The 22,741-nt window shown below is 46.1% G+C and overlaps 2 protein-coding genes across 10 annotated transcripts in view; both read right to left on the reverse strand.

Annotated features, from left to right (window-relative positions):
- LOC103822554 (lethal(3)malignant brain tumor-like protein 4) overlaps positions 1-13,623 on the reverse strand; it is a 39,052-nt gene extending 25,429 nt beyond the window's left edge. The window contains exons 1-10 of one of the 9 annotated variants that reach the window (XM_018922475.3): positions 13,495-13,623; positions 11,283-11,372; positions 7,758-7,862; positions 6,215-6,323; positions 5,810-5,918; positions 4,423-4,480; positions 3,322-3,410; positions 2,071-2,175; positions 1,311-1,446; positions 745-836 (exon numbers count right to left, since the gene is read on the reverse strand). In XM_018922475.3, the coding sequence (XP_018778020.1) occupies positions 745-836; positions 1,311-1,446; positions 2,071-2,175; positions 3,322-3,410; positions 4,423-4,480; positions 5,810-5,918; positions 6,215-6,323; position 7,758 (699 nt within the window). In that variant the 5' untranslated portion in view covers positions 7,759-7,862; positions 11,283-11,372; positions 13,495-13,623. Of the gene's footprint in view, positions 1-744; positions 837-1,310; positions 1,447-2,070; positions 2,176-3,321; positions 3,411-4,422; positions 4,481-5,809; positions 5,919-6,214; positions 6,324-7,629; positions 7,863-8,149; positions 9,993-10,067; positions 10,161-11,282; positions 12,413-13,494 lie in introns of those variants that run through there. The other 8 variants (XM_018922476.3, XM_018922477.3, XM_050983413.1 and 5 more) reach the window with 8 other exon arrangements.
- On the reverse strand, positions 13,548-22,503 carry SRSF4 (serine and arginine rich splicing factor 4). The gene is made up of 6 exons (XM_009097534.3): positions 22,337-22,503; positions 18,926-19,068; positions 17,971-18,083; positions 16,064-16,278; positions 15,147-15,230; positions 13,548-14,984 (listed from the first exon to the last, which is right to left on the reverse strand). Exons 1-6 carry the CDS (start codon positions 22,441-22,443, stop codon positions 14,213-14,215), a joined length of 1,434 nt encoding a protein of 477 aa, XP_009095782.2. The 5' UTR covers positions 22,444-22,503; the 3' UTR covers positions 13,548-14,212.
- Between the last annotated feature and the right edge of the window lie 238 nt (positions 22,504-22,741).

A 22,741-nucleotide genomic window follows, 5' to 3' on the forward strand; every position in this document is an offset into this window, starting at 1 on the left:
CCAGCACTTCCAGGTACACTGACCACTGCAGCCTCCCAGGCCGAGACACCCTGCAGCGATTTGCTGAGGATAATGGGCATTGCATATCCTGTTTTACTGGTGGAAAAATCAGGAGAGTCTTCAAGGAGACAAAGTGACAGAGTGGGAAGGAGGGCAGAGCTGGGCCCTGATCCTACTGGAGTCAGTGACTGTCCATGTGCAGCCTCCAATCCACCAGCTCGTGGGCTTCGTGCATCCCAGGAACATGGAATGGGATGGAGGATTTCACAGGAACTGAGGTTAACAGCCACTGAGAGAGCACCAGTGGGGAAGGATGACAAAAGCTCAAGATCCACAGCCCCATAATGAATCCCACGGCACACATGAGCATGCTGCTGGAACCCAGAAATTATTTTGGAAATTATTAAATTACATGAAAGTGGCACAAATACCTTGACTGCAGAGACACAGTAAAACAGATAGTTGTATTATATTAAATAAATGCTTCAGTAAATCTTTTCCTCCAGCATTAAGGAGGAAGGGAAATACAAATTCTTTCTCTGGAAAGTCAGTGACTGGGGAAAGGAAGAAAAATTGCAATAATTTTCCTTCTTAAAAATAAAACATTGCAAGAAGTAGTTTGCATCTGATTGTACCATGGTTGTACCTCTGACATAAGCATATTAAAACCACATAAATATTCTGGTTAAAATTCACTTAGCACCAGACCTACTGAAACCACTTCTATTCCTTGTCACCACTTACATTGCTGAGGGTCTTAAAAAGGCTTTTTGGAGCTGCTTGAGCTTTGCAGTTCTTCAGATAGGAAGTCCAATTAAATTCTCCCTCCTTGAAACCTAGGAATAGAGAAAATTCTGGTACATTCTGATGGGTTTTTCAGAAATGGAAATTACCTGGAAAGAATATGAACTTTGCATGAAAACTACCCTGCTATGATCTCTGGTGGCTGTGCTTTTCAGCTAAATCAGCTCTCTCTTTTTCACCATAATGTCCAATCATTAATCTCAACCTTCAAATGTTTCTAGGAAATTGAATGCAGAAAAGAACTGAATGCAGAAAATAAGTGTGTTCTGAAGCACAGCGAGACATTCAACCCAGAGTTTCTGCTGTAACTAACAACGTCAGTCCTTAGGAATATCACAGAGAAGATATTTTGCTCTTTTGTGAGTCACTGTGTTAGCTAAACCTCTTCCCTTTTGCCCCTCAGACCGAGTTCCACAATGAAATCACACTAAAAATGAAATATGCAGAGCCAGGACATCTTAGTAGAATGTATGGTTTCTTGTACACCGCTCTATTTTCTGCCATACCTTTAGGAGGGAGCAGCTTATGGCTTGTTTTTTCACACCAGCCCACAGGGTGGATGTCTGAGGAATCAGCATTAGCCCAGAAGTCATAGCACTCGGGGTAACCATCGAAGTGCAGTCGCAGCCTGTACCCCTGGACCTACAGTGAGAGAAGCTCTGATTACCACCAAGGGTCACAAAGGAGAAAAATAATCACTAATAAAACGCTCCCTCATATTTGCACTTACAGAGAAAGTAACTTAGGATCTCATTTATTCTCAGAAACTCTAGCTGTATTTTAACTTATTTGCTCTCCCAGTTTCCATGCTCCTCCTTCCCCACTTCAAACAGCTGGAAATAGAGCTGGTCAGCAGAACCTCCCTGAGCCCTGCTCCGTGCCATGAACACATTCCTGGGGTACAAAAGCAGCCCCAGAACTTAAATGTCTATACCAGATCAACCCAGATTTCACATAACTGAACTTGCATAAAAGCATTCTGACTTGTTTATATTTACTAAGTCTTAGGGCCTCATGGCATTGTTCTTTTTCATACTTGTTCACTACAGGCAATTAATAGGTTTGCTATTCCTAGTTACAAGTGCAAAAATCTGCCAGTAGGATTTCAGGCAAAAATCCTTAATTACATAACACCTTTCCTTCAGTGTCACCATTAATTAACTAGCTGAAGTACTATTACTCTTATGTTTCTACTTTTTATTGAAAAAATAAATTATTCTAGATGTACATGGGACTTTTGGAATCACAGACAAGAAAAGCAACTACCTCAGCAACTGTGAGAACACAGAATCGAGAGGGGTGTTCAGGATCCACCCCTTCCAATTTCATTCCAACTTTAAATCCATTTCGGCCTTGTGGGAATGACTGATACTGTGAGGGGGAAAGAAACATTTGTTTTTAATTCCTAAAGACAAAATCTGTTGCAGAGCAGTCATAACACACTTAAGGCTTCAATTTTTATATTTCAGGCTTCAAATGCTCACCTCAGAGAAGAAAATCCCACCCCAAGTGACTGTGGCTCCAACAGACAGGTGCAGGCTCAGGGATCAGTAATGGCACCATCACCTTATTTCACATTCACTTGTTATTCTAATTAATCTCTCAAAACCACTGCACTGTTGCAATTAGCTATGAACACATCTTTGAGCAGATGCAGAAATGAGCTCTTCTCAAACACAAAAGAATCCCCTCTCAATGCAGAACTAAAGAGCTGGGAAAGCTACAATCACTTTGCGTCAGTCTAGACTCCCACCAAAAGGTAACTTGTCAACTTCAAATGGTGAAAGGGACAAGGCAGGCTTGAGCTGCAGCTCAGTTTTACAGTTCTTCCAGAAAACATTTGTGTTTTTCATTTATCTGCAGTCTTAATCCAAGTGAAACAGTTGAAATACAGTAAAAGTTTAAAAGCACCCTGTACTGGGATTGCAAATGACCCAGTGCAGGAGTGGACACTGGACGTTCCTTTTAAGCTCCCTCTGGAAGGACCAACAGCCCTGGGCTCTGAAGAGCTCACTGGGAGCTGCACATTTAACTGGGGTGCAGAAGCAGCTTCACCAAGGCTGAACTCAGCCTCTGGCACTGCCATGTGACTGCCACAAGGGCACCCTCCCTCCTGGCACTCCCCAGCGTGCCCACACCATTGCCTGACCAGCACAGGGACAGGCTGCGAAGGCTCTGCTCAATGCCACAGGACATGTGACAGACAGCAGACTGTCCCTCTCCAGCCATCCTTGGAAGCTGCCTAACAGCCCACTGGTCCAGAGGAGAGCAGATCCAAACAGCTGCTGCTTATCTGTGATATTCAACCAGCATCTTTTACACCCTGGTTTGGGATGAGATGCCCAGGGCAAATGCCTGTTTCCCTGGCCTACCTGTACCAAAACAACTCAGAAATACAACTGCTAGTTTAAGGGTGGTCTCCAGTCCCACCTCCACCGAGCTGGTAATCCTGTGACTGCCAGTAATCCCGTGATGTTGCCTGAGAAAAACAGCAAGAGAGTGAAAAAAGCTGCCAACCTCTCTGAACAGCTTTTGGGGAGCAGCTGGCATCTGTTCCTCTTCCAAGTAGGAAGACCAGTTCCATACTTTCTTCTTTCCAGGAGGCACTAATTAATCAAAAACAACAAGAAAATGAACACTTCTCTCTGATGCCTCCTGCTCAGCTTCTCCTCCTCTCTTCTCCTTCTCCTCCCATGTTTGCTGTGGCACCCCAGAAGAGGCAGTGTTACTCAACTTCTGAGGAAAGGTTTTGCTTTCCTTCTTTGCTTTTGCCTGCTTTTGGAAATTCCAGCAATAGGAAAACTGTGCTCATTCCTCAAGAAATGAAAATTTATTGTATCACAGGTCAAATGCACTGTGGCACCTGGACTGCTGGCAAGCTGCCCATGGAAACGTGCCAAGGAAAAGTCTGGACAAGACAGAATAACTTAAAATTGTGGGAATTAATTCCTCCTCCTGACATAATAGGCAGCAGAGAGACAGATAATTGCAGCCAAAATAAGCCTAAAATGAAATAAATTAAAAACCAAGTGATTTTTTTTGTTAACTTCACAATGTTTTTTTATATGCACACATATATTTATAATGTCCTAATAACACAACGCATCTACTAGAGAGGCAGCTCCCAGATGATGGAAACAACTTGGATTCATTCTGGTAGAACCACAGTCATACACACAGAAAATTCCATTCTAAATGTATATTAAAACTCTCCCCCCAGTTACATAATGACTGATTTAAGGTATATAATACATTTAACTCATAGTCTACAATCAATCATGTTGTTTACAACTTATCTTTTACTTAGCACTCTAGGCTGTGGCTGAAGCTCTCCAAAGTCAATGAAAAAAAGATTCTTATTCTCTTCAGTGAGCTCTGGATGAAGCTGACTCCTTCCAGATCCTTACCCTATGTCCATTATGCAGACAAATCCAGGATATTCCAGCTAATACACCTCCGAAGCTGACAGTGGTAAGAGGGTTATGGACCTAATAAGCTGTTCTGAATGTGAAATGAGCTCTCCTGTCCTTTATTTTTCTGTTTGTTATTATTCATTTTATAATAGCTACTAAAAAAAACTATAAACATTAAAGAAAAGAGACTATGAGCTTAGCTCACCTTGTTTTATTGGTTTAGTGTTTCTGCGGCTTTTCATATTATTTGATTTATTCTTCTCCTAGACACAGATATGTTAAAAAGAAGTTTAGCAAGATAGTTTTTCCTTCCCTCTGATCATCTCACAATGCAGGTACAACACGGATGTAACAGGTAACTAAAAGGACTACTGGCCAGTATTGCTGTCTCTTTAACAACCCTGAAAGAACATCAGGTGGGAATGGTATAAAGATAACACTGACCTTGGTATCCCAAAGTGCTTTAGAGTTATTTAATATATGCTACTGAAGTTCATTTAAATCTTAAAGAGCAGCACAGGACCAAAATGTCCATTACAATACAGAGGATTAGCTTTCTGCAATGCAGGATTTGCTGCTCACATCAGCAGCCTTACTGGAACACTCCTTTTTCCTTTCCCTTTCTTACACCTGTCTATGCCAGGGAACCGATACAGGGGGAAAAAGGCATTTATGAAGCCCTGAAGGAAGTAGAAGCTTCAAGTAACTCCTGTCATAGATGAGCACCCCAGGCAATGTGTTCTCTCTGTGTCACACTCCATGCCCGACCCTCATTCCCATTTCTTCTTTGTGTTTGCAAACTCGGGCTTGATTCCTCCCAGGCTGTCACTTCTCAGAGCAAACCAAAACCAGGCCAAGTGTGCCATACAAAGCTGCCTGCCAAACACTCCCCAGAAGGGACAGGGGGACAGTTTCTAATGAGAATGAGGAGAAGGGGGAAGAGAGAGACTGCAAGGACTTCTGGAAACATCCACCCCTTAAAACACCTCACCCACATCCCAGAGAAAAGCTCAGAGAGACGATGAGTTAAACTGCTCATGACAGCAGAGGCTGCAGCTTCATTGCCCCTGTTCTGCCATACAGAACCCTGATGTGAATAAACATAAAATGGCTCAGAGAGGCACTGATGGGCAGGAGCAGAGCACAGGGCCCCAGGAGGGAGTTAGGGGCTGCAGGAAACTGAATGAAAGATCAGTTCAGGACTGAGGTACTGCTGTTTTTGCACCATTAATACAGGTTTCTGGTGGTGCAGTGAGAGTACATTCAAGTATGTAATAAAACCCAAACAAACCCTGTGCTTTGACACTGATCTTCAATATCACACAACAGTATTTGAGTGCAGTTATTCTGGAGACATGTGATGTTATTACTGTGAACTCCTGACTTTCACTTCACCTGAGCTATTCATTCACCCCTGTGACTCCTCAGAACAGATATTCCCAACACTGATGTAAATCAGGATCAGACTCAGACCATTCCCTGGGTACAGAACAAGCTCCCTCAGCCCAGCTGTCATTGCACAAGGAACTCTGAGACAACTGCCCCTGCTTTCCACAGCTCTCCCTAAAGGAAGTACATCCAGCCTCATTTACCTCATCCTCATAGGCATTTTCCTCCTCATCCTCTGAATCTAGAGGCAATCTTCTCTTCCTCCGGAGACGTCTGACAGGTCTGCCAGCCTCAGCCACCTGACTGCCACTGCTGGTAGTAAGATTTCCATTATTTCCCGTTTCTGCAATCATCTGGAATGTCTTTGATATCATTAAACATCCAAAATTAAAACCAATATAAAATTAAAACATTATTCCTGCACTGTTTCCAGTGTCTCTGAACCTCCTGGAATGAGGAGGCCCGAGGACCTGAAGAAATGAAAGGTGTCTGCAGGATTTCCTGGATATAGAACACTTGGTCTGACAGGTTCATTCTACTGACACCAACACTACACTCCCTTTAAATGTTTTTAAACAAAAAATGGGAAAAATCTGGGATTTATGTACCTCTCCCTGTGCTGCTGGGAGCCTGTTTGAGTACAAATCTTTCCATTCTCAAAGCAATCCATTTGCTCACAGGTTTGGGAATCAGAGCAGGGCACAGCTTGTCTTGGCACTGCAGAAGTAAAGAAAAAGACAACTATAAAATTAAAACGTTAAAACACCTTTTAGACAATGAGATCTGCCAAAGTCCTTCACAAACTTTCATTAACTGACACTCAGTAGAGCAGGTTTGCTAATATGAAATCCACACAAACCCTCCAGAAATAATCTGTCCTTCCAGAGATGTTCTTGAATGGTACTAAGGAAAAATGCATTTTGTGCATGCAAGAACTGGAATAAACCAGGAAGAGAGAGGAGGAAAGAGGATTAAACAGGAAAAAAAAAAAAATATTTGGCATCTTAAGGACAAAGCAGCTCTCTGGGCAGCCAGCTATTGTGTTCCAGCTGAACGTTTCAACCAGACCCACTAACCAAGGTACTGAGGGCTCTTACACTTGATCATCTAATATAAAACAACACTGCTGAGCCCCACACAAACCTCCACAGGGCTCAGCTGGGAGCCCCAGGAATGATTCCTCCAGAGCTGCTAATCCCAGTCCCTGGGAATCACTTGTAATCACTGCAACACTTAAACACACTTCTGAACATCACCTGGAGCCACACAGGCATTACACACCTTAAAAACCTTCATGCTCTGCAGGAGTGACCCAAAGGAGAATCACAGAATCCTAGAATGGTTTGGGATCAGAAGGGTCCTTAAATCTCATCCAGTCTCAACCCCTGCCTTGGGCAGGGACACCTTCCACTATCCCAGGTGGCTCCAAGCCCTGTCCAACCTGACCTGGGACACTTCCAGGGATCCAGGGGCAGCCACAGCTATCCTTGTGCCAGGGCCTCCCCACCCTCACAGAGAAGAATCCCTTCCTAATATCTGATCTAAACCTGCCTCTGTCAGTGTGAAGCCATTCCTGCTTCCCCTGTTGCTCCAGGCCCTTGTAAATAGTCTCTCTCCAGCTTTCTTCTAGGTGTGTTCCCTTTAGGCACTGGAAAGCTGCAATTAGGTCACCTCGAAGCTTTCTCTTCTTCACGCTGAAAAATCCCAATTCTCTCAGCCTTTCAAAAAGTTCAAAAGCTACAGCATAAATAGGGTTGTCAAAACAAATCCTGTGTGATTCATGAATACAACCTCTATCTGTTTGCTTAGCTCTACCACACATTTATCCCATCACTTTGCTGAATTCAATCAGAAATTTAAAAACCCAAAACCAAACAAACAAACAGGAGATGAGCCAAAATATGCTAAACCCAGCAATAAAACACCCATTCCTTGGGGATAAAATATTTTACCACTAAATTGAACCATTCTCTGGAAAATAAACTGCCTAATTCAGCAAAGCACATCTGCCCTCACACCTCACCTGCGGAACACAGTGAGTGATGCTAATTAGGAGAAAGAGGGCTTGGTCAGATCTCTGTTGGCTTTGGGTGCTAATTGATTCCACGTGCAGGAGTGTGCAGCTGCCAGGCTTCCTTAACAAGGACTCACTTGGTCATTTTTCCCCCAAGTCTCCAATCTGATTTTTCATCCCACTGTGTCTCCTTCTTCCCGCTCTTGTGCCCATGCAGCACAACTGGAGGGCTTGAGGAAAAGCTGAAATAGATTAAAAATTACAGAAAATATGGGACAGAGAGAACAGTGTGTGGGGAAGAAGAACCAACACGGCAACTCATTAATCACCTTGTTATTTCACAGAGAGGCTGTAAATGCCCACTGCTGTGGGTCAATCTGGTTTTGATCCAGTTTATCTACATTTCCTTGATACTCAAACCGTGCAATTCTGAGAATGAGATTTAGGCGTCCAGAACACTTTCCTGCCCAGAGGTGAGGCATGGACTGGCACATGGACACTCCACACCTTATTGTCTGACAACACTCACAGTGGGATTGCTGGGGTGTCCTGTGCCAGGACTTGGACACGATGATCCCTGTGGGTCCCTTCCAACTCAGGGTATTCCATGATTTTATGATCTCCATCGTCATCCTGAGAGGACCTGATTCCACGTCCCAGTGTCAGGCTTGCAGCACATGTCATCTCTCAAAAACTACCAGCACTAATGGCAAAGGATAAAGGGGTTACACTGAAGCTTCCCCCTCAACACCAATGGAATATATTGGCATTTCCAGAGGTATCTGCACTAAACAGTTTGCATGAAGATAGAAGTGAGATAAGGGCTAGCCAGGCCTTCTCCTGCAGATAAACCAACACAATTTTAAGCACATTTAAAGTAAGACGGCAGACACTGCTTCAAATGAATTCACAGTGTTACTTTTAAAAATCAGTGTGAAGACTTAAAATTTCAGTAAATAAAGAAACGGAGATAAAATTGCTGACAAACAGCATGGCTGATGCAAGGAAAACAGACCCTAGGTCCTGAGGAGCCAGTGGGGCAGCAATGGTCTGCAGAGTACATTTAGATGTGTACCCACTCACCCTCCTGCAACTTGCTCATTATGGCAATGAAACCCTGAAGACAGAATAAATCACCTCTGGCCAAAACAAACGGAGCTGGCCCTGCACACTTTGCCCAGCAGTTGTACCCAGCTCTCCTCAGCAGCTCAAACTGGGCTCTGATTCCACCCCAGCACTCACCAGGAATTACAGTTCATTTCACACACGTTCAGCTTTAATGGGATTACTTGCAAAATAAGGTGCAATCAATTTCAGGGCAAAACCAGTGCAGAGAGGCCAAAGACATCCTCTGTTTTAATTGCATCTGTAAATACTTTGTAAAACTGCAATCCAGCAGACTACCCTGGGGACTGCTATTAATCATCATTACATATCTCCCGTGGCCAAGCAGGAATACTCACTAAGGAAAAGACTGTTCCCATCCTCAAAAATGTATAATCTAAGTAGATTGTAGATCATGAACTGAGGAAGCAAAACGCTGATTAAACCACATCAGACTGCTCTTAATTGCTGCGTAGGGAAGGAAAGTTTGAAGCACCAAGTCTGTTTTCCCTCCTTTTGACTTCTGTTCTACTATGTTATAAAACATAGACCTAAAACGTCTCTTGGCACAAAATATCAGAACTCTTTATCCCTTAATCCCAGTTACAGGCTATTTTCAAAAACTTATCTGGGCAGTAATTGAATAAATTAATTGTTTTCATAGTATAAATCTAATCCGATTCCTTGCAGCAGCAGGAGCCCATAAAACTGTCCTAATCCCCTTTTCCTGACACCAAACATCACTCAGACTGTCCCACACCGACCCCTACCGCAGCCGATCGATACTTTTGAATTATTATATTTATCTCTCTATTTATTCAGCGCGGACTCCCCCTCCCAAAATCCCCATTCCAATAGTTCGGCGCTCTGAATTTGCTGCCAGAAAGTTTGATGGTTTTTTGTTTTTTTCCGTCATGTAAAATCTGTTTTCAAACTTAAATCTTTCTGGTTTTCGGGAGGTTTCCAAGAACTGTTTCTACTGCACTGGATTTATGTGTTTGCTGATATTTTTGAGTTGTCACAGTCCCGAGGAGTTTCGCCGGAGCAGCTCCCAGGCGGGATAACCGCGATTTTCTCCTCAACTTCTTGGGTCAAAATTGGGCAATGACCAGCTCAGAAACTGTAACTACTTTATAACCGTGCAAATAACTTTGGTCCGCGTTCTGCCGGCGTCCATCGGCGGGTTTGCGGTGGTTTTGCCTCTTTCGGGTGTTTAAACGCACTTTCCGCCCGCGGGGCCCCGGCAGCCCCGGCCCGGCGGCGCCATTTGCGATCCCGGACCCCCACCCCTCCAAGATGGCGACGCCCCCGCCCGGCCCCGACCCCCGCCCTCCCTCACTCACCGCCGGCCTCGCCTGGCCCGGCCCGGCCCGGCCCGGCCCGGCCCGGCCCCGCCGCCGCTCCGGGGCCTCACGATGGAGACCAGGCAGCGCTGCGAGCCCCGCGGGCCCCCGAGCGCATGCGCGGCCCCGGCCCGGGGGAGGTGGCGCTGGCAGAGGATGGGGACCGAGAGCGGGGCGGTACTGGATATGGGGTAGTGCTGTATTGGGATGTGGGGAATTGGGTGTGTGGTACTGGGATAGGGGGCACTGGGTACGGGGTGTATTGGGATGTGGGGAATTGGGTGTGTGGTGCTGGGATAGGGGGCACTGGGTACGGGTGTATTGGGATGTGGGGAATTGGGTGTGTGGTACTGGGATAGGGGGCACTGGGTACGGGTGTATTGGGATGTGGGGAATTGGGTGTGTGGTACTGGGATAGGGGGCACTGGGTACGGGTGTATTGGGATGTGGGGAATTGGGTGTGTGGTACTGGGATAGGGGGCACTGGGTACGGGGTACCGGGAGGACCTAGGACTGAGCTGGCAGTGGGATGGAGATGCACTGGGGTAGGGATGGCACTGGTATGGGCTGGTACTGGGACATGGAAGCGTGGGATGGGAGTGAACTGGGATAGGGCTGGCACTGGGACAGGACTGGCATTGGGATAGGCATGAACTGGGACAGAGCTGGCACTGGGACGGGGCATATGGGTGTGAGGGGCACAGCCCCGCTCCCTGAGCCGGCCGGGTGAAGCCTGGGCACGGCCATGGGCGCTGGGACACGTTCATGGCTGACAGGGGATTGGGGCAGGGGAGGTTTGGGACGGGAGCTGTAAATCGCCATTGCCGCCGGCATCCAGCAAATGGTGACCACGGTGTCCCGCTGCCTTCCCCCCCTGCACGAGTAACAGAGGATATTGCCCCCTCTTCTCCGCATTTGTTAAACTTGTTTGCCTTCTCATCTGAGACTGTTATTTTCCTTTGTATTTTAATTTTGGAACAATAAAAGAGTTGGGGGTAGGATTTTTTAATGACGCGTCGCGGGTTTCCGCCAGGAGCACAAGCAGGCCCCAAGCTGTGACAGCTTAAATGGAATGGGATTTCAGGAAAATAAAAAACGAGATTTGCAATGGCTCATTTGAAATACATATCACAATATTCTTCATCTCTTGAGTGAGGCACATAAAATACCCTTTAGAATCTTTAAATTTAGTCAGAAAACAAATACGTTTCTTACCTCATCTGTGCCAGCAAGTTCCAGCTAAAACAAATCCTGCAGAAGCTTTCTGCCAGTGTTGAAGCATTCAGTGGGTCCAGGTTTGCAGGGCTGTTGGAGCCAAAAAAAATTTGCAAGTAATTGAACCATCCATATTTATTTAAACTCTTAATTTGATTTGAATTGTAAGTTTTGTTGAGAGATCCCTAGTTTGAAGCTTCATGCCCTTTTATTTCACTGATTGTTTTACCAGAACCTGCCCACTGCTTGCATTCCTGCCTTCCCTCCTCAGAGCTCTCACCTCCAAAGTGCCCCATAAGACAGTTACCCCAACCCTACATCAGATTTGGGGCTGTTTTTCAGTGCATTTTGGGTAGGTACTTCCAGCCTAAAGCTGAGTCCTCACCTTGTATATAATTATTCACACAGAAATGTTACTTGGGAATATTGTGGAATTATTGCAATAGACTTTCCACTAATCTTCCTCTCTGGCTATGCAATATAATTATTACTGTTAATATTTTGTATTATTACCATTGCCCTGGTTTCACACCTGCTGCCAGGCAGATCTCTGCAGTTTGAGATCAAGACTGATCAACTCCAGGCTGAGAAAGGCAAAGTGCCCACACCAGGGAGCCATGAGTTGGAGGTTTTGATGCAAACCCTACACTTAAATGCAAAATTAATGCGTGAGACTCACTCAGTGACGTTTGTGAGACAGAAATGAACATTAAATGATGAGGCAGCACCCAGCTGAGGCGTGTGCCTGGCCCTGCCCATGGAGTCACTGTTCTGGGGGCACTCCCAATGCTTCACTATAATTATCAGCACTTAAGATGTCTCAGAATGTCCATTCCCTGGGAATTCCTGCTCCAACACTGCAACCCACACATGTGGTGGCTGGGGAGGATGAGCCCATACCAAGGTCTGTCCCTGCTCTGGGCAGTAAAGCACAGGTGCTCCTGCAGTGGGTGGTGTGTCCAAACCCTGCACTGCACACCCAGGAACCACCACTGCTCCAGGTGCTCTCACATGGAGGATTTTTGGCTTTCCCTTTTCTTACTACACAACCTCCACCTCAGACAAGTTTCCTACATACCTCCGTTAGGTATGTGGGAGGTCTGTCCTCAGGTATTTAAGGAATAGATGATTCTCCCAAAGGGCTCACTAAAATCTGGCTTGGTCATTTGGAATGGAATTGCCAGACAGCAGAAACTGGAGTCACTGTTTAATCTTTACCTAGACTGTGTAATTTGCAGATTTTCTTAAAATTATTTTTCAGTTAATTATCCCTTACTAGCAAACATCTTCCTTGGTTGGTTTGCTTCTGTATTAAGCAGCAAAAAGAATTAAAAATGTCATTTTAAGACTATAAGATGTTAAAGCACTAAATATATATACAGCTGGAAAAGGCTTTTCCTTCTGAAGATGTCACTTCCACAGAGATTTCTCATGCTGCTGTGGTAATATGACATTTGATGAAGTCTGAGCTACTTGCTGAGCCCTGACGCCTCTCAAAGCGTGGGGAGATATTTTGTGTTGCAAGCAACTCTGATGATCTGTTACCTCTTCTCTTTTTAATATGGCAGGACAAGTTCCAAATGATCAAATTATATGGAATTACTACACCTATGAAGTGACTCTTGCTGGAAAGCTGCTGCCATCAAGTTGTGAGCAGTTTGGAATTGGCCAAAGGACAGTTTTAGGGGAAGCTGTAACTAACCTTTTTGTTACAGACCAAGAACTCACAAAATACATTTTGCCTTCTATTTTTCAGAATGTTGCTTGCAGGCAGAACAGGTGCTGAGGATGTCACTTCTTCATTCGAAGCCGATTGTGCAGGAGAAGAGCTTGTGGGAAGTTCAGTCTGAGCAATTTGCAAATGGCCCAAGTCTAAATTTGGGGTATTATTCTGGAACACCTACAAAACTCTTGCTAGAAGCTGCCCTCCCATCTCTCCAGGTCCCCAGGGATGCTGGGGACATACCACAGAACAGGCACCACCACCCTCTGTGCTTCCAAGCCCAGAAGCACATCCTGAGCTTTTTCTTTTATGAAGGCTCTTCCCAAGCACAGGTGTTTTAGTAGGAGGAAAAACTCCTGAAAAATATGCTGGAGAAATAACTTCTTTATCTGGACTGTATTCAAGTGTTGTGCCTACACTGAATGTGAAGTGACTTTTTGAATTAGGAACTTTTTTTCTGTGAGTGACTCTCTACGAATTCAGCCTTACCTTGATCAGTAGAAAATGCTGACAATCACAACACAGCACCACGTAACCAAATGTCATCAAGCAAAAATAGTCTTTATTCAAATTTCATGGAAACGGGGATCACTGTACTTTGCAAGACAGGGAAAAATAAAATAAAAAAATTTAATATAAAACAAGGATATTGTCACAATACCAGAATATGGAACTATAGTTCTTTTCCCTATAGATTACTGCAAGTACCTCTATTTTTTTTTTCCTTTTGACTGTGCTATTCACAACTTTGTAAGTCCAAAAAATATGGAACAAAAGTAGTATGAAACTTAAGACTTAGCACTTCCACTAAATGGCAGACATCAAAGGGCATCAATCAAGGGCAAAGTCTGTTGAATCCATCATACCTACCTATCAGTCATCACTGCAATCCCATAAACCCACCAGGGTGCAGTGCTCATTCCCTGGGCTCATTCCCTGCAAGGCTCTCCTTGGAAAACCGGCCAGTCTGGGGGGCTCGAGGAAGAGCTGCATGTAAAGAGAACCTATCTACTGGATTGAAAATAAGCGAAGCAGCCTCACACCAGAGAGCGCTGCAGGGAGAGAGCACTGCAGTTAATGACAGACAGACCATCAGGTTGTTAAAAATACACAGCATCGACAGGGTTTCTACTTCAATCACTTGGTTACAGCTACTAAACATGTACAAAAGACTTTTCCAACCATTCCAAGTGGCATTGCAGCAAGGTTAGGATCTGGAGCGGGACCTTGACCTCGACCGGGAGTGTGACCGAGAGGCAGACCTAGACCTGGACTTGGACCGAGACCTTGGCTTTGAATCAGATTTAGACCTGGAACGAGAATCTGATTTGATATTTGGTTTGAACTTGGAAATGGACCTAGACCTGGAGCGGGACACTGCATCCTCCCCCTTGCCTTTCACCTCTTTCTTGTCCAACTCAGATTTGAGCTGCTCCTTTTCTTTGGAGCCTGACCTGGACCGCTCGTGGCTGTCCTTTCTTCTCTTCTTGCTGCTGCCTTTGCTGTCTCGCTTGCTGCGCCTCTTGCTTTTCTCATTCTTGCTGTGGCTCCGGCTTCTACTTCTGCTATCATCCCTGCTCCTTTTCCTACTTTTCCTTTTATCCTTGCTGTGGCTCCTGCTCCTACTCTCATCCCTGCTTTTGCTCCTGCTTCTACCCTTGCTAATGCTCTTCTCTCTGTCTTTGCTTCTACTCTTCTCCTTGCTTCTGCTCCTCATGCTCTCCTTTGCCTCTCCCCTCTCCTTACTCCCACTCCTGCTCCTGCTCTTTTCCTTGCTGTGGCTCCTGCTCTTGGCTTTCTCATCACTGTTATGGAGAATGCCCTCAGATTTATCCTTGCTTTTGTTTCGGGATTTCTCTGCACTCCTGCTGCGGCTCCTACTTTTATCCTCTTTACTTGGAGTCCTGCTTTTCTCTTTCTGGCCTCTGCTACGGCTCTTGCTTCGACTACGGCTCTTGCTTCTGGAACGGGACACAGACCTGGAAGTGCAAAAGCAACAGACAGCTCTGCTTTAGTGTGGCAAGGGTTTGAGCAGAGCATGCAGAGAACGGGAGGGAAAAGAAAACCAGTGTTCCTGCTGCAAACTTAACATGCTTCTCACTGAAGTGGGAGCCCCCAGTTCTCCCAAGACAAAGACATACCTGGATCTGGATCTGCTCTTGGAACGGCTGCTACTGGCACTGTGGCTCCTGCTCTTATGCGAGTGCCTGCTTCGAGAGCGAGACCTGCAACACAAGGAACCAGCTCCATGTTAGCACGTGTCCATAGGGAGCTTGTGACCCCCGTGGGCAGAACCCCAAAGGGCTAAAGCACCTTTCAGCAGCGAAATGTTTAGAGTTACACAACACACTTACAAACTCAGAGCACCCTCTCCCCACCTTTCATCCCTGCTACCATGTCTGGCTGCGAGCAAGGTGCTCATCTGGAAGAAAAGATGCCAGTTTATTTAAGGGATAATCACTTTCCCAATCAAATCACAGTTTGAATACGGTGAGACACTGGCATAAAGCTTTGACTTCGGATTTTGATTTCATAAGCAAGTTCTTCTAGGAACAGTAAAGATTTGCCTGAGTTTTCTTGCAACAAATTCTACTCCAGAATGGAAAGGGGAGTACACTTGGTGCTGCTGAAGCAGCTCTTGGTCAGTCAAGGAAAGCAACAAATCTCTTAGAAACAGGGAACAGGTGGAGGTTTCTAAGCTGAGAAAGAACTGTTAGTCCTGATGCTTGGAGCAGAACACAGTGTTCAGAGCTGAAGTGTTAGAAGCACCTTCTGTTTCATTCCATGAGCATGGCTCCACTGGCCACGCAGCTGCTCCCACAAGGAACAAGGGCTGAGTTTTCAGGGAAGAACACTGACAGGTGTTCAGGGAGCAGGTCCACCCATCCACCAAGGGAGACACCTCAGAACACAGCTCTCATTTGCCCTGGATATTAATACCTGCTCAAAAAACTAGTCCTGTTGAAAACTCCAAACATTTCCAGAGTGTTTTGGAACCCAAAAGTCTCAATCCACTCTATGTTCCTTAACTGCAGCCTGAGATACCTTACAGACATACCTTGAATGGCTTCGGCTTCTGGAGTAAGAGCGGCGCCGTCTCGATCCAGGTCTGTCTTCCATTAATCTAATCTTTCTGCCGTTTACTTCTGTCCCATCCAGCTTTTCAAGGGCTCTTTTCATGTCAGAATAGGATTTGAACTCAATCACACCTTCATTTTTCCTTCCTTTGTGTGCATCTGCATATGTCACTTCCCCTGCCTGACGCATATAATCCTAGGGGAAGAGGACAGAATCACCATCGCCTTGAATCCAGACCCAGGCTTCCAGCTGACCCTGCTCACTTCTGACACGATGCTCCCTGAGCATCTTCTATTCACAGGGATGTCAGCAAGTGTTTGACCCAAACAGCATCTGTAGTGCCAAATAACACACTATAACTTCATGAACTTGGTGTGATTAGAACCAGGCTGATCATTTTGAGACAAATTATAACTTAAAGTCTCCCACTTTAAGTCTTAGATCAAATATGCTCTGGGCTCTTAAGTTTGAAATTACAGAAGTGATTAAAGAAGTAAAATGCTTGCTCTCCAAATCATGTTTTCAGAAATAATTAGGAAAGGTGATAAAGGTTGAATACGAAGAGGTGAGAAGCCCACAGAGAAGCAGACCTCCCTTATCCTCTACCTTGACAACATAGCTCATTCTGCTGGGAAAAAACCCCACAGAACTCCAAGCTCAATTCTTTTTCCCAGTTTATGCTTCCTGGCTTCTCTGTTTCAATTCCTAAACTTCTCTGGTTATCAGGGGTCTGTTCTGCCCAGCTTTGGACAAGGCAGAACAGGGCCTTTGCCAGGCCAGGGCATCTTTCAGCTCCTGGGGAAATTGGCTGCAGCAGAAACAGGGCACAGAGCTCCAGTTTGTTTCCAACCCCACTACTCCCATTTTAAGTACACTGAAATGAAAGCTATTCCCAAAAAAGCAGTAATGCATCCACTGGAGGATTAATCATGCCATGCTCTACTTAGGATTTTAATACAAGAAGCAAAGCTAAGCTATTGATAGTGTGAAGCATTAACAACAAAGACACTGGAAGCATCTCTGTACATACCTGAACTAGTGTAAAATTCACTTACAGACCAGTTTCTACTACGTCAAAGCTTGTTTAGAACAAATTTTACACACCCTTAAAAGAGAACCATAAGATAAAGTGTTCCAGTAAAAACAAGTAGGTTTAACCATTGCTGCTCAGTTTGATAAGGAAGCACTAATCTTTTTGCATCCACTATTGAGATCCTGCTCCCTGAATCCATGATGTGGATAAACACAAGTCAACCCATCACCTCCAGAGTACTCAGAGGTACTGTGGGCTCCACAGTGTCACTCAACACCTCCACTATTGAGAATCACTTGCCACTCCTCTGGACTTCAAAAATAGGTTTTTGGCAGAGATTTTTCATGATTACTCATTCTGGAAGCATCCTTTCCCCGAAACACTCCTTAAAACAGCTTTAGATGATGTAGAAATTCCTAACAGAGACTTTGCAGGAACAATGCTGTTGTTTCAAACAGCTGTAGCACCTTACAAGTTGATGGATTAAATCCAAACTGACAAGGGCAAACTCCTTCATCTCTAGTGAATCCTACCCCTGGCATGATTTGAGTCTGTTTTGAGAGGCCTTAAGATAAAACACACCTGTACGTGATGTTAGCTGGTGATAAGGATAAAATTATTCTCCCACTATCCAGTGCCACCAGTTCTGCAGGTGCAACTCCCAACCTCTCATGAATGGTTTCATATATGCAAACATACTCCTGCATCGAAATGTGTGTTACTTCCAAAATCTACTCCCTGTGGAGTTGCTCAGTTGCAGCAAAGCAGAGCAGCGCATCACTTTGCCTTGCTGAAGATGGCTTTTACCCTTTGTGTTCTGTAACAGAGAGAGGGTAAGGAAAGAGGCCCCATACCTTCAGATCCTGCCAACTGCAGCGGCTTGACAAATTTTCCACAATCAATCTGTATTCTGTACGGGTCGGGGGACCGTACTTATCTCTTCCGCTTCTTCTATAACCATATCCACCTTTAGGAGGTGACAAGCAGACAGCAGAGCTTCAGCCAGGGAAATGGAGCCTCGCTCTCCGCCCCAATGGAACTGCTCTGCCCCGGGTGTTCCCAAAGACATCACAGACCCCCCCTCAGGGCTAAATCAAACCCCCTTTATGTAACACCTTGCAAAGACCCAAAGCATTAAAACAGTTTTACTACTAGCTTGTAATTAAACGAGGCACAGAACTATAATTATCCTAGAATTAACATGCCATTATATTTAATATTATTTTTATAACAGTTTGAAAGAAGAAACTGAATAAAGCCAATTGATCAATGTTACTTATATTACTTAAAAGCTTTCTGAATATCTGGCATGAATAAAGCTTTTCAGGCACCTATTTCAGATTAATCTCATCTGTCTCTAAGCCTTGGGATCCTCACCACCCAGGTCTAATGGGAAAAGCTTGAGGTTGTCACATGGCTTCTCTTTTTTTTGGACAGCCAAGGGCCAAAGGTACCCCAAGGTCAGCAAATGGAACGGGCAGTCATCTTAGCCTCAAAGGACTCTTTCAATTAAAACATTGAGGTCTTTGTTATATCTATGTTAAACATTCCACTGCAAATTAACGATTCAAATAGTTAAACGAAATGATAATAATAAAAATGGTACAAGAAACTGTGTTTATTAATGTATCAATTAAAACAGTTTAATACAACAAACAAATTCATAAATATTCAGATCAACAATTACATTTACAGTTACAGAACACTAGTCACAACTTTGTACTGCTTTCCTTTTATATTACTTTTATAAGAGAGTAAAACAATGTTTTATTTAAAATAAGCCATGGATACAAATGCACAAGTGCTTACTGCGTCCAGAACCGTAACTGCTGTCCCGGCGTGGGCCCCGGGCATGCTCCACGATCACTCTCTCCCCACACAGATCTTTCCCATTTAGCTCATACACAGCATCATCGGCGTCTCGCAGGTCATCAAACTCCACAAAGCCATACCTAGGGACAGGGAAGGAAAAGGGATCACTGGGAAGGAACTGAATCTGAGATATCTGTGCTCAAGAGCAGCTCACAGGTTCCTGCAGAGGCCTGTGTATGCTGTCCTGTAGATTTCACAAAAAAATGAAAACCCTTCCAAAAACAGGGAGATAAATAGGCATGAAAATACATCTGCTGATTCGCTGAATTAAACCTAAAGTCATTCTTCATCAACAAAATGATAAATCATGTGAGAGTGTAATGGCTGAATTCCTTTATGTTAGCAAAAGCTTACTATTATGGCATACTCTGATGAAATCAAGGGTGTTATCTTTTTAAAGGTAGAAGTTAAACACCCCCCCCCACTAAAAGTGAGCACTACCCCACACACCAAATAAACACAGAATCACAGAACTGTTCAGACTGGAAAAGCCCTCCAAGATCAGGGAGTCCAACCATGATGTTAGAGATGGCCTTCATCATGCCTGGAAGTATCCAAGACCAGCCTGGATGGGGCTTGGAGCAGCCTGGAACGGTGGAAGGGGTCCCTGTCCATGGCAGGGGTTGGAGCGGGATGTGCTCTAAGGTCCCCTCCCACCCAAACCACTTCTCTTTGGAAAGCAAACACTGATTTGGATCGGAGGTAGATGGAAGGATGGAAGTTTGAAGCTTTGACCTTCCATTGACCTGTGTTTCTCAATCTAGTTCCTCAATCCACTGCAAAAGTTACATCCCTCTGTCCTGCAGGCGTTGTATTAGGATGAAGCCCTGAATTCTTCAGAGCTGCCCAGAGTAATGCAGGCAGGTAAGTATAGGAGTAGAACTGGTTTGGTTTTTTTCTTAGAGCCATCACAAGCAGGTTTTAGTGTGTTCATAGAAGATAAAAAGCAGGCTGAAAAGTTCCATTTTCTGGTCACTTCATACATTCACTACACATACAGAGCTGTGACTGTCAGTGCAGCTCTGAGCAGGAAGGAGTGTGAAAACTAAGAGCACACAATTAAAAACTGCAATTTGAAATGGAGAATCCTATATGACCAACATTTTCATTTCCATGTCCTTCCCTCAGGTAATAATTGCTTTAAGCCATTGAATCTCAAGCTCAAATTACAAGTAGTGAGCCCCAGCTAAGCTTTTAGAGCTCTGTGGTATCACTTAGCATGCCATTGTCTCGCTGGAGCATTCCAGTTTAGCTGCTGAAACACACAGTGGAGGATACACCGAGGAGAACCCCCAGATTCCCAGAAACAACTGCAAGAATCTCTCCAGATGAACACTATGCAGGAAGTTTGAATTGTTTCCTAAGCAATACCAGAAATAAGCCATGGAGGAAGGCTCAGAAGAGCACAGCTCAGCCCAGGGCTTCCCAAGCACAGACACAAAACCTGACTGCTCAAGTTCCATTATGGACAAAGAATTTAACTTCAAACCTGTCAAATGACTTCAGAATATTAAACTAAAAAAAACAATTAAATTGACTTAAAAGCAGAAAGACAAGTCCCTTTACCACATCAGCCACATAACAACAGTTTCACATCTGTTAAGAAAGTTTAGTTGGCGTCCCTTCCCCCCCCACCTCCAACACGTATGAAGCAGAAATACTAAAATTGGGGCTTACTCACAAACAAGAAACTGCCCCCCCCCAACATTTCCAAGGATACACAGCAGGACTGGAAAACAGCAGCCTCAGGTATTTCAGCTAATCTTCAACAACACCTGAGGCTGTGTAGGTTAAAACACTGACACATGAAGACTTGTTTGCTTTAATAATGGATTTTATTCATCTTACAAACCTGTTAAATGTCCACCTGCCAGCACAAGCAGCATTAAAACTTAATGAGCCTCTTTAATGCTCAAGGAGTCATTTGTACAAGAAATTCCTCTTCTCCAAGGAAATTAATACGTGCCTCTCCTAGCTATATAATGATAAATCCATATTCCATTCAGCCTTTATAAGGAAGGCTTCAAGCTGAGTTTCTTGGAAAAAACAAAGGCTCTTATGAGGCTTTGGGTGTTGGGGAAAACCCCACCAAAAATGGCAATTTGCTTTTTCTTCAAAAAATCCACACTTGAATGTCTTGGCCAAGGCCTGGTGGAGCAGGATCCAACCCTTGGAGCTGCAGTGAGGGCTCAGCTGCTGGAACAGCACAGGTAAGAACACAGAGGTATGGCAGGTTTGGGGTGTTTGTGGGGGGGCAGAACCCACCCCCAGAGAGCCCGAGGGCTCTGGGAGTAGCTCTGCCCCCCATACCCAACATAATGGGGTTCTTTTTGGGGAGGTGTTATCCTGGGTGCAGCCTGGCTCACCCTTGACTGCTTTCCCTGGGGTGCAGGGGGGCCTGGGGGACCCGCAGAGTGACACCCCCTCGCTACAGAAGGCAAGGCAGAGAACAGATGAGCTGGCCCTAAGAACTGAAGTGGGACTCAGCTGTTGTCCCGCAATTGTCACAGAAACCCAGGTGTCCTGCCTTCCAAAAAGGAGAAGCCCACCCATGCGAGCGCTCCCCAGAGGGGGCGCCGGTGTCCTGCATCCACTCTAAAAAAAGGGGAATCCAACCGCCCAGCCCCCCTGACTCCCGCCCAAAGGAAAATCCAGGAATCCACAAGCCGCCCTCCCCCGAGCCCCAGCCATCCTGCACCCCCAAAAAGGCCCAGGCGTCATGACCCCCCCTTGATAAGAAGGGGAACCCAGGCATCCTGCTCCCCACCCCAAAAGGGAACCCGAGCATCCTGCTTCCCCAAGGTTCCTTGCTACCCCCTCCCAAGGAGATCCTAGGCAACCTGTCACCCTACCCAGAATGGGGAACTCGGGCGCCCTGCCTCCCCCCACAGAAGGTAGAACCAACGCATCCTGACTCCCCTCCAGTAGGGGCCCAGACGTCCTGCCCCTTTCCCCCCAAAAAAAGGAGAAACCCAAACGTTCCGTCCCCCCCAAAAAAGGAACCAAGCAGACTGCCCTCTCCCGACAAAAGCCCAGCCATCCTCTCCCCCGCAGGAAGGGCGGACCCAGTTGCCCTGTCCCGCCTCCAGGGGAAGTTCAAGCATCCTGCCCACCCCCTAAAAGAGACAACCCAACATGCCGCCCCAATAAAGGACCAGGCTTCACGTCCCCCAGCAAGGGGGAGCCCAAGCTTCCTGCCCCTCTCACCCCACCCAAAGGAGGCGACCCAGCCGTCCTGCCCCCACCACTGCCCAGAGCGCCCCGGCCGCCTCTGCCCCCGCGGCCTCTCCAAGAGCCTCAGGTGCCCGGGCCCTCCCTTCGCGGCAGCCGGGCCGAGCCCGCACTCACCCGTTCTTGAGATCCACCTCGAGGATCTTGCCGTAGCCCTTGAAGAAGCGCTCCACGTCGCGCTCCCGGGCCTGGTAGCTGAGGCGGCCGATGTAGACCCGCGGCATCGCGGGGCCGGGGCTGGGCCCGCGGGGCGTGAGGGGCCCGGGGGCCGCGCGGCCGCCTGACGTCACGGCGGCGCGCGGGCAGCGACGCGAGGCAGCGTCACCGCGGGCCACGCCCCTCGAGCGGGTTGGCTCTTAAAGAGGCCATGGCGCCGTGTGGGCCCCACCGGCCCGGAGGTGGGGGCCCCGTTCTCCATGGAGGGGATGGCTCGATCCAGCTTTCCCGTGTGCGGAGCCCTGAGGGGCGTTCCCACGTGTCTGATGTGCAGGGCGGTGTGGGATCCCCCTTCCCATGGGTCAG

Source organism: Serinus canaria, chromosome 23 (genome assembly GCF_022539315.1).
Source record: "Serinus canaria isolate serCan28SL12 chromosome 23, serCan2020, whole genome shotgun sequence".
Classification (NCBI taxonomy): Eukaryota; Metazoa; Chordata; class Aves; order Passeriformes; family Fringillidae; genus Serinus; species Serinus canaria.

Coding starts and splice junctions, on each gene's coding strand:
- SRSF4 (XM_009097534.3), bottom strand. CDS start 22,443: ATGCCGCGGGTCTACATCGGCCGCCTCAGCTACCAGGCCCGGGAGCGC. Junction 16,279..17,970: donor GCAGTTGGCAGGATCTGAAG/GTATGGGGCCTC, acceptor CTCTTCCCCTAG/GATTATATGCGTCAGGCAGG. Junction 14,985..15,146: donor AAGAGCAGATCCAGATCCAG/GTATGTCTTTGT, acceptor TTGCACTTCCAG/GTCTGTGTCCCGTTCCAGAA.